Here is a 12,169-nt window from a genome sequence, read left to right on the forward strand (position 1 = left end):
CACACTCTGACTGTTCACTTGGTGCCACTACTGCATTAGTGTGTGCCTTCTATCTCTCCCACTGCCAAACTCACTTCCTATCGAGTGTCAATGCAACTCGTTTTCAACTGTTCCCTTCAGATACATGCTGCTCTGTGAAGAGCCCCTGAATATATCTTGCATGCAACAGTTTGTGCTTCATCCAGGAGGTCAGCCATTGTACCATGCTCTTACCAGGCACTAGCTCCCACTGCTACTCTGATGCATATATGCTCCCTCTTGCTGCAGGCCCTCAACCTTGTAAATACAGTCTGATGGTCCACAGTGTATCACAGCTACACCTATCTCAATCTCCTCCCCACACCTCCGCAGGCTGTGCATGCCCTGACCGGCCACTATATGCCTCTGCTGCACAAGTGTCTGACCCCTCTCTCCAGGATCACCTCTTACAATACTTTCCGATAGGTCAATGGATGGCACTGTCACGCCTGTCTCTCACCTACTTTCCCCAGAACCTCACTGAATGCTATAGAATGAGTGGCCACTGGGATTCTAGGTTTCACTACTACTACTGTGTCTGTTTAATCCCTCAGGACCTCAGCCAATGCTATGGTCTGGATGGCCAAAGAGTGCCACTGTTTTATCAATCAATCAATCAATCATTAAAATAGCACTTATAAAGCGCTGCTTATCACCTATTAGGATATCCAGGAGCTGTGCTGCCACTATTAGTCGAAGAGCCAGGTCTTGAGTCCCTTCCTGAATTCTGTCAGTGACAGTGACGTGCCGAGGTGGAGGAGGAGGGTGTTCCAGGACTTGGCGGTGAGGTGCGTCCATTGGGTGCAACAGTAGCAGATGTGTAATATCTGTACGAGAGCGAGGTGAGCTGAGGTTCCTAGGTGGTAGGTGAAAATTCAGGCAGTGGTTCATCTAGATGAACCACCACCTGAATTTTCACCTACCACCCAGGTATATGGTCTTGGAGGGCTTTGTAGGCGTGGGTAAGTAGCTTAAATTGGCATATTTTCTGGATGGTGAGCCATTTGAGGTTTTTCAAGTGTTGTGTGATGTGGGTTCTCTTGGACAGGTTGAGGATCAGCCTGGCTGCTGCGTTCTGGACCATATGGAGTCTTCTCATGAGCTCTTCGTGGTGCCTGCATAGAGTGTGTTGCCGTAGTCCAGCTGCCTGGTGATGAGGGCCTGTGTCACCGTTTTCTTGGTGTAGGTGGGTAGCCACCTGAAGATTCTGCGGAGCATGCAGAGTGTGGCAGCAGGCCGAGGTGAAAGCATTGACCTGATGTTTCAGGGAGATTTTCTGTCCAGGATGATGCAGAGGTTGCGGGCGTTCGGAGTGGGGGTGGGTCCAAGTTCCGATTGCCGCCAGGAGTCATTCCAGAGGAAAGTGTGTCTGCCGAAGACCAGTAATTCGGATTTGTTGGTGTTGAGCTTAAGGCAGTTACTCTTCATCCAGTCTGAGACGTTCTTCATACAGTTGTGGAACCTGGTCTTTGTTGTGGTGGGGTCTGCTGAGAGCGAGAGGGCGAGTTGCATGTCATCGGTGTAGGAGACGATGTTGATGTTGTGGGTTCTGACGATGTATGTGAGCGGTGTCATGTAGATGTTGAAGAGGATTGGGCTGAGGGATGTTGGTGAGCTTGTGGCTGATGTCATCTCAGAATGTGATTCCTAATCATGTCTGCATTCTATATCAAAACACAAAATGGAACCCTTGGGTTTTAGTACATTAATAGGCAAGCTGGAAACCTAACCATCATGGTGTGTCCCTTATATAGGGCGGTTTCCCTCACCCACCATAGGTGGTGGGCTTTATCATTGGGAACTTCCTCGTATTGTGATTCCTCATCGCAATACGGGCTACAACCCCTTCACTGAGAGGAAGGAGCTCAGGGAGGTTTAGTGTGAAGAGAGGTATACTAAATACCCAATTGTGTAGCTTCGGGTGGTGAGGGCAGCAAAGCAGGTGAAAGTGATGTGAACTAATTAGAGGGTTCGAAAATTTTTTTATTAGGGCAACCTTCGGCAAGGATTAAAAACAGCGTGGCACTGTGGGAATGATTAAACCTGCTTGTGTGTCATAAAGGTGGAGATGTTTCAGCCTATGACCCAGAAGGTGTCAAGGCTTTCTTCAGGACGTGTAAATGATGCTGTTCAAAAGTGCTCAAATCAAAAAGACATAAATAATATTCGCAATATACAAAACCATCCATTGATCCCATGAAACATCAGAGGGTGGAGGATTCACTGGCACTACCCCGCTGTAGTCAGGTGTCACGCCTTAACCCACCTTGGCATGACCCATTGCCAAGGTGCGTTGAGGCATCCACGGTCTAGCGCCTGATCCATTCTTCAGAGTTGCACACACGTTACCAGACCTGGGTTGAGGGCTGCTGGGTTTAACCCTCCTCCCAAAACTCAAGCCTCCCTGTGCTGAACATACCACCAATAATCATGGCTGACTGTTCATGGGCAGTGTATTCATCCCCCCCTCCCGACCCAAATAAAGGCGGTGGCAAGCACATGGTAGCTTAAAAAGTACATTTACAAGCCTTTACATCAGAACAATAGCCTTTCAATTGTTGTTATCAACACAGTTGTGTTTTGCTCACAAGTCACTACTGTATTTCCTGTACACTGATCACTTTTCTTTTTTTGTTAAAAACTGTTCGATTGTTGGCAGCAGTTTCTAAAGAAATGCACTGAAAGGATCTTAGCTTTGTCAGAATGGATACTGATGCTCTGGTGAAAACCCAAGTCTACCCTTTTCTGGACCAAGGCCCCCTGCGATCCCACCACAGAGCGGAGGAGTATCCAGGAGCAGGAAGAAAGAAAGCTTTGGTAACCAAGAAAATGGCTGGAAAAATATTCACTGCTCTGTGTAGTGAGATCCAACCTGTAGGCCAGCAAATAAGCAAAGGGTATGGATACGGCATGGTAACGTTTATTCAGGTTCTAAATGGATAGCTTAGAAGGGACTGGTGTAGTCCTTCCTCCAAGTACAAGACCTTAGACAGAAAGAGATGGCAAGAATTCCTGTGCTTTCTAAGTTGAGGGTTGCCCTCATTCACCATACATCCCTTTGCCCTCTCACCAGCTCTCACCCATTCCCCGGAGACATACATCAGACCAGAGCAGGTTTACCTTGAGCACATCTTGCGTGTCGTTGAGGCAGTATACACGGATGTTGTACTCAAGAGAGGTGCAGGCTGCAGGAGCGAAGAGCAGCAGCTTCAACCTCTTGGCCGCAGACATGCTGAGCGACTCCCCCACCAGGGCGAAGCGGCCCAGCTGCTCGGTGAACAGGTAGCAGGTGTGAGATTCCAGCTGGCAGTAGTACACATTGGAGGGACTCTCCTCGCCCAGGTGCAGGACGTCCTGCAACAAAAATCAAAAGGAAGAGGTGAGATGGAGAATGGGACCAGACCATCTGACAGACCCACCTCCTCTATCAGCTAAAAGCGGGAAACAAACCCCTCTTTTTAACGTATACAAAGGAAGAGACAGAAACCCCATTATCCCCACTTCCATGACCAAAGGCTGCTGTTTCAGACCTTTATTTGCCCCTGCAACACAGGGAAACGAACAGATCTACTGCAGACAATGATTGGGGACTATTGTGAAACACAAGATGTCCCTAAAGTGTACACCTGGAGCCTCCCCAGCACTCTACTGCCCATGAATATATGTACAACAAGGAATCAAATGACGTCACAAGCCCAAATCCTTGACCTTAAAGTCCCATAAATTCAGGACAGTATATAGCAGACCTTGTTTGGTTTCAGGAAAAAGCAAGTGTGTAAGAATCTAGATGTTGGCTGAAGAACTACAATCTACTCCACAGAGCTCGGCAGGCTTCCGTGAGAGCAACATTTTTCATCTTTGATAACCTGGCCTGGGTGACAAGCAAACCTCAGGGATCACGTGTGCAGGTAGTGAAAAAACAAACTAATAAGACAGTAAACAACGCAGAACCTTCAGTATCCACCGCAAGTTTAAGTGAATGATAAAAAAAAAATCAAAAATCAACCCAAATACACACAGGATTCGAAAATGATGAGAACACGGGAAAAAAGTGAATAGTGAACGATTATGAAATAATGAAAAAACAAGAAAACTGTTCCTTGTAGAGATAAATCATTACTTTACATAAGCATCCTCTTTTCAAGGCTCATTAGAAGCTGAAAGATTTGGGGAAAAGTTAGATACCTTGAAGCATTTGGTTTCTTTTTTTTGTGTGATATTCCAGGCTCTTCAAGTTTTGCTGTATGAGTCATCACAATGAGTCAACAGTGACTCTGTCCACCTGCAGGGTAGGTTGTACAAGTGTCCCACACACAAACAGTCCACAAAAGACAAGGCCAACCCACGTACCTATGGTCTGCTTCTAGACTACACCTGTCTCAGTTAACTGGGCATCCGCCACAGGTAGCAGCTTTCCATTAACACACAGAACCTTCTTGAAGCTACAGGTTCAAGAAGTTAAAGGTCCTTCAACAGGCAATCTTTATAAGCAGCAAAATAATGCCAAATAGTTCTATACAACTAACTTTCCAGCACGGCCAAGTCCACGGATTTCGCAAAAGGTAGGATACTTTACTGCTGGGACGGAGGAAGGTCTCTGAATGGCTCTGGAGAGCGGGCACCCCTCCCTCAAGTCCATCATAGCAAGCGCTGTAGATTTTTGAACCCCCACCTCATCACATCCTACAATCAGGCATGGAAGCTGGAGGCATTAATGTGACATGGGCTGAGACGCAAAGTGAGGTTAAGTGATCCGTAGAGGCACGTCTTGGGCACCCTCCTTACCGAGTGATCGTTACTACTATAAGCTTGCTCGACTGTAGAAGACTGGCAGTGGTGGCAGTGATAAAGATCCTGATGACAAAGCGGGCCTTTTTAGTATCTGTCTAGGCCCAGGAATGTTACCTACTGGACTCATTTGCCTTTTAAAACTGTTCTTCCAGAACTGTACAACTGGCTCCTCTATTCATCCATGTGGGACATGGATGTCGCATAAGTATCTCTTATAGCTGTGCGGGGAGGATTTGTGGAGCTGTAGCCACACTTAAATCAATTTTGTGTTTCCAAAATCCAAGTGATACCTCCTGGAAGAGATGCCTACCAGCTTTTTCTGCATTTCTATATTGATCTACCAAACCCATGCAACTGTGTCAATGCTCCATGCCCAATCCTACATCCAGAAACCAAACATTTCTTGCCTAAAAAATGAAAACATGGCACTAGGTCTGTTCTCCTGTGGTTCCCTGGTGAGAACAAGCTTTACTTGCCATTTCTATCTGATAGCCTTCACGGCAGTGGCAGTTACCAGCTTTCAGCATGGCTGACTACCACTACATGCCTTTGGTTCCCAAGCGGCTTTGAACTGCCAGGGCCCCCAGTCACAGTAGCACAGGTTAGCAGGCCTCTGCCATTGTCCAGGAGCGTAATTATCCAACTAGAATTATCCAGGGCTGGAAATAGTAAAAAAGTGTTAAATTATAAATCTGCTCCTATTCTTCTGACCATGTCAGATGGAGTTACTCACAAAATCAATTTAGAATGGCATAGGAACACCAGATGTGTTTAAAAAAGTTCAAAAGGAGCACATAAAATCAAAAACAAACTCAGACACATTAGCATAGTGTCTACGAAAAAAAGAGAGAAAATAAACTAAATGGAGAGAATACAAAAAAATGAGCTTGCACGTGTGTTTTACATTTATCCCATATCTGGGCTCCTTCATGGGGTTAGACATTCAGGTGGTCGTAACTGAATGAATTCCCGATAACAGGCGCTGCTTAGTCACATGATCCCTCCAGGTCACTGATTACAAACCTGGTAGAGAATTTGTGGCTTTAGAAAACATCACAGAGTCAACAGTAACACGTGGCAAACCCGCAATATCGCAGTCCTTTTCCTAGGAACCGCTGGTATTTGCCATTCTCTTGAACGTCATATCTAGCTCTTGCCCATCTTTGTCCCTGGACTATCAGACAGATTCGGATTTACTTTCAAGCCAAATGATGATTAGCATTGGAAGGTTGGTGTTCAGAAATGCAAAGCAGTGCTATGTGCTAATTTGTGCAACATTGGGGTAGGTGGGCATACCGTGGGTGGTACTTGGGCATTCCCATGCAAGCAAGCATGGATTTTCATGCTAATCTTTAACTTCTAACCTTGGTTTGGTAGAAAGAGATTTGCACAAAAACATGACACCTTTTCAAGGCAGGTGCAATGTTTGAGAAAAGTTTGTATTTAAAACGTTTCGAACTTTGCTAATGTGCAGCACTGTACAGTGGTTGTATGACGTTACAACGCATACTTTTACAACGCATACCTTTATGACGCATTTTTTACAATGCAACATCCAGTACAACGCATTCCATTAAACGCATGCCATTACAACGAATTTTTAAAAACTACCTTTACAACGCATTCCATTACAACGCATACTACCTTTACAACGCATACCATTACAACGCATAACATTACATTGCATGTATGGTAAGTATTGGATAGTGTAGGGGTACGAATTACTATTCTAACTCCAGGGGATGCAACAGTAGGTTAAGTGTTGGATAGTGTAGGGGTAAAAATTACTACTCTAACTCCAGGGGGTGCAACACAGGGTAAGTGTTGGATAGTGTAGGGGTAAAAATTACTATTCTAACTCCAGGGGGTGCAACAGTAGGGTAAGTGTTGGATAGTGTAAGGGTACTATGCGTTGTAATGTTATGCGTTGTAATGGTATGCATTGTAATGGTATGCGTTGTAATGACATGCGTTGTAGTGGTATGCGTTGTAGTGTCATGCGTTGTAATGGTTGCGTTGTAATGGCATGCGATGTAATGATGTTGCGTTGTAAAAGTTTCGTTGTAATGGTAGTGCGTTGTAAAAGTTGCGTTGTAAACGTTGTTTCCCCTGTACAGCACGCATACTAATTGAGAAAACTGCTGAAGTTTGAGACAGCGAAGCATTTAGTACTGTAATGGTAGGTAGCCTTCCAGTACAAATTCCATGCCTCAGATCACACATGCACAACCTTGCACTATTGTGCAACAGCGTGTGCATTTGTACTAGGCATTAGGGGAGAGAGCTACAGCTCCAAATCTTAGTAGGGAGGGTGCTGCTGTGCTCTCCCTCAACGCAGCACATCAACTTTGATACAGAGCTGCGTTGTACCACAACTTAGTAAATCTGTCCCTTTTTTTGCCAGACTAACCACTCTTAATATAAGTATGGATGACATGTGGCTCCTATACCTTGTAGCCCTCATTCTCTGTATAATAGGTATGTGTGTGTGATGTAAAGTGCTCTGCCACACTACATTGGGAGGAATAGCGCTATAAAAGTAATTTAATAAGTGTGAGAGAGAGACTAAGGATAGATTATGGGTGCGGTTGGTGGGCGGTAGTGAGAGAATAAGTGAAGAAGGAAGTAACTAGGGTGGGGCGGGGAGTAGGGGTGCCAACAAAGACTGTCGCATTGGGCGCCACCAAGGCTAAAGCTGGGCCTTGTTACCGTGATATTGCTGGACCGTACACTTTAAGGTTAGTTTTATACATCAAATGTTTTTCATGCACATATTTACAAATTGAGATACAGGGAGATACATTGATTTGCTTGCGAACAGGTCTACAGTGTCACTGTTCAACCGGAGTAAATTATATTATTTTGTCTCGTACTAGGAGGAAGGGCCCGTCATATGCACAATTAACACCTCACTCCATTCTTTAATAACAGAAAAAGGTCCTTTCAACCTTGGCAGCCTGGATTTTCAAGGCACAGGGTCAGACTGATTTGCATATGGCCATGTCTGAACTGGGGTGGCTGAGTGAACTAAAGAATGGTGATGGATTAAACCCAGATCAGGTGACTGGGGGTGAGTGTTTGATTTGTTCAAACGCTCCGTCCATCATCCCCTTTTGTATCGCTTTGTTCGCCCTAAGTGTGGCAGGGTATGCTCAGACTTGAGTCCCTTGTTCACTTGGCCACTGGATTCAAGATAGCCTGGCTGATGAGGATTATGAATCCGAAACCGGTCCCAGGATGCTTGTTTCCGGTCCAGGGAAGCCATGGCTTGGCAGTTCAGGCTGGACTGTTCCCATGAGGCACAGGGTCAGACTGATTTGCATATAGCCATGTCTGAACTGGAGTGGCTGAGTGAACAAAAGAATGGTGATGGATTAAACCCAGATCAGTTGACTGGGGGTGAGTGTTTGATTTGTTCAAACGCTCCGTCCATCATCCCCTTTTGTATCGCTTTGTTCGCCCTAAGTGTGGCAGGGTATGCTCAGACGTGAGTCCCTTGTTCACTTGGCCACTGGATTCAAGATAGCCTGGCTGATGAGGATTATGAATCCGAAACCGGTCCCAGGATGCTTGTTTCCGGTCCAGGGAAGACATGGCTTGGCAGTTCGGGCTGGACTGTTCCCATGAGGCACAGGGTCAGACTGATTTGCATATAGCCATGTCTGAACTGGGGTGGCTGAGTGAACTAAAGAATGGTGATGGATTAAACCCAGATCAGTTGACTGGGGGTGAGTGTTTGATTTGCTCAAACGCTCCGTCCATCATCCCCTTTTGTATCGCTTTGGATTTTCAAGAAGACAATTTAACTTTTATACACATTTTTCAAGTATGTCTTGTGTTAGGACTTCTAGGAAGTATGAACATATACATTGGGGTGGTAGGCACCTTCCGCACCTCTCGCTGTAAAATATACAAGGGTCGTTTACATGTTCCCTGCTTTCCCACCCCCACCCTCTCCCTCTCCCCTCGCCTTCTCCAGTAAAAAGCAAGATCTGAGGAACAGGAGACAACTACGGACAATTTTCAGTGACAGCAAAGAAGGAGTGTGTTTGTGGGACAATCTAATGAAACCATCCCATACCTCAGAAAATGGAGAAGCCCAGTTGTACAACGTGAAACCCTTCTCTGCAGCAGGTCATTGAAGGGTCATTAGGTGAAAAGGAGTGTTAACCACTCCTCTGCAGGGGCAAAGCTATGAACAGTGCAGCAGGTACAGTGAAACCGGGACACTGGCCCGTGAGAGCCCTCTGCACCCCAGTTAAGGATGTATGTCAATACTAACTAAACCAAGGGCAAAGGGGTGACTTTCCCTGCTCGCTTTAGGGCACATGGCAACCTCACTGCAACCTTGCTATGCCCAGCTTGGAGGGGAAGGGGCTCAGCCAGAGGCACGTGCACCTGAGCACGTAGTACTGCTACTCACAGGTGAAACCGAACCCCGACACAGACAATGGACCGCTCACGTCATCAGGGGTGTGACACCAAATACCATGAAGGAACACAGCTCTCCAGTGCATCCATTGGTGGGCCGAGACGCGGGGGCTCGTGTCCACGTGTCCACAAGGCCTGTCGCCTATCCTGCCCTCGGTATAAGCTTACATCAAAAGGAGGCAGAGCCTTTTCTGTCTTAGCACCCCAGCTATGGAACGAGCTACCCGAGCGTCTCCGTAAGGAACCTTCCCTGCTTCGTTTCAGGAAACAGCTCAAAACTATCCGGTTCAGATAATCACTCAGCACAGCCTATCTCACGCTCGACCCTGTGTCGTCTAGCTGCCCACCTTCTCCCTCCCTAGCGCTGAGAGACCTGTTGGTGATTCAGCGCTATACAAACATCAATTAACAATAACAATAACACTGGTCAAAGAAAGCTGCTTCCTTTCGAGGGTACGGCACTACTCAGGCTCCTCTGGAAAATCTCCTCAGTCTAACAGCAGAAGGAGAACCCCCACTGCCTGCCTACGCTTTGAGGTTCAGACTCCACCATCATCTATGTGAATCTGGCTTTTCTCCAAGAAGCCAAGTAGGGTGAAGCTAGTGATGCTACAGAGACTCATTAAAAAGCATACACCAGCCACACGTTGCTTTTGATGGCATGCCGGGGAGCCGGCAGCTCTGCAGGGCACTGTCGTGCACTACAACATGCGCTTCCCACTAGCTCTTCAGTGCCAGGTTGCAGGCAAGTTCATTAATGAAGCCAGTGCTGTTCTGGTCAAGTCCACTCCCAGTGTTTCATTTGTAATAACAATTTTTTTTAAAAAGCAAACAAGTGTGAAGTGGTCTAAAGGTTCTCTTAGGAGTCCACCCGCAGCGTTGCTGAACATCAGGATTGCTGGATACTCGAACACTAAGCTGCTTAATTATGATTCCACCTCATGCCTTTTTCTTCCACCTCCCTTCACTTCCTGCTTCTTTATCTAACTCTCGCAGGTTCTGTTTCATCACGGATAGGCCCTTTACTCCTGTTCCCTGTCTTCTGCTTTCTTTCATCATTTTTGCCTTTCTCTTGTTCTGGGTCAGAGTCTGATGATGAGAAAGGAATCTCGTTCCACAAAAAGAGTTCTGGTGCTCACTGGCTGAAAACACCAGCAGAAATTAAGCACTGGAAACATGCGGAATCATCCTACATGTTCACGTACTGCACGATCAAAAGGATTTGGGTTAATGATGGTCCAAACTCAGACACAGACCACGATACGAGCAACATCATAAGCATTTAATGGTAGCTGTGCACACTACATTGCCCACTGTCACCCACATCTAGTAATGCTGCTGCAGGAGCGGTGGTGATGTGGTCTAGAGATAAAGCAGTGGTCTAGAGGTGATGTGGTGGCGAGAGAGAGAGCAGTTTCTAGAGGTGGAGATGTGATCTAGAGAGAGAAGTGGTGGAGGTGGAGATGTGGTCTAGAGAGAGAGAGAAGTGGTCTATGTAACATCTTCCCAGCCTGGGTACCCACCAATGACTATGCCACACACAGAGCTTAAAATTACACACCTATATTCTGCCGCGTGTAACTGCAAACTCACCTTTCTAAAAGAAGCTTTCATTGCATTGCGTTTTGACACCCAAGTTACAGAGCTACGGAGTCCGTCAGGACCTAAAAGGGTTCCGTCTTAAAAGATCACAAGACACTACATCTCCCCTTCTGTTAAATAAAAAAAATATTTTTCTTTTACAAATCAGCATATATATACAATTACATTTCTTCAATCAACCTTCTTGGCGCTTTAATTATTCAACCTGATCTGGTTACTGGAAGCTGGTAGCTGTCATCGGCACTGTCAGAAATTTTCAAAGATGGTGAAGAAGTAACAGCAGTCACTGAGTTTCCAAGTTCAGTCTTTCTTTCACCATCTTAATCAGAAGACCGATGTATCAAAAGCCCAAAGTGAGAATAGTCTCTGGTAACACTTTCCAGGATGCTGGACAGTCATATGTCCCTTAATTGACATAACGTGGAAAGGAGCATCATATGGAGCATCAGACTTTCTCCTTTGCAGTTGTCGGGCAATCACCAGATCTCCTGTCTTAAACTCAATGTCATTGTATGTTGCCTCTTGTCAGCATAGGCTTTCATCTCATTTTCTTATTAACCAAGTCCTTCATCCTAGCTGAATTCTCACTTCCTTCTGTTTTGTTGGTCCATTGACGTTATTTGGTTGTCATTGCTCTCCCGAACATCAAAGTAGCAGAATTTAGCGTACTTATAAAACGGGCACCGAGTCAGTTGGCCTGCAGCCAAAAAGGTGTACTCTTCTGATGCTTTATGTGCAGATGCTCCAGGAAATCCTTGAATTCTCGCCGGTTGAACGGCGGGGCCATAATCAGACTTCAAAATGGCTGGAATCCCCTACTTTGCAAAGATGCTGTCAAGTCTCTCAATGACTCGCTAATGAGTTGTGGATGAGAGAGCCTCGAATAATGGAAAACGTGAGTACTTCTCTACAATTACCATCAGATGATGTCCATTATCGAGTGGACCAGAGAAATCGATGGTTATTCTCGCCAATGCATGCTTAGGAAGTTCTGACAAGGTAAGAGTATGTTGAGTGATGTTTGTAGAAAGGCAGATACATAGATGACAGGCTTTGAGTTCCATTTCAACTGTCTCATCTAAATATGGAAACCAAACTTGATCTCAGAGAGCTCTCTTGGTGGCAACAATGCCACAATGTCCTTCGTGCGCCACTTTAATTATTTTCTGTCTCAAACTCTCCAGAATTAGGATTCGCGACCTTCACAGTATAACTCTTTTCTGAGTTATGGACAGTTAATCTTGAATGTTTTTGTACTTTTGGTATTCACCATCATTGGTGAGGGGTCGAGTGTGCCTGTTCCACACTGATGTGTAATTAATTATAT

At 45.7% G+C, this 12,169-nt stretch overlaps 1 protein-coding gene across 1 annotated transcript in view; it reads right to left on the reverse strand.

Moving 5' to 3' along the window:
* Window positions 1-12,169, reverse strand: part of UNC5A (unc-5 netrin receptor A) — a 391,034-nt gene that overhangs the window by 87,102 nt on the left and 291,763 nt on the right. Inside the window, exon 12 of the mRNA XM_078653214.1 lies at window positions 3,139-3,372. Within this exon, the coding sequence (XP_078509340.1) occupies window positions 3,139-3,372 (234 nt within the window). The remainder of the gene's footprint in view (window positions 1-3,138; window positions 3,373-12,169) is intronic.

The sequence above is a fragment of the Lissotriton helveticus genome, chromosome 7 (assembly GCF_964261635.1).
Source record: "Lissotriton helveticus chromosome 7, aLisHel1.1, whole genome shotgun sequence".
Lineage (NCBI taxonomy): Eukaryota > Metazoa > Chordata > Amphibia > Caudata > Salamandridae > Lissotriton > Lissotriton helveticus.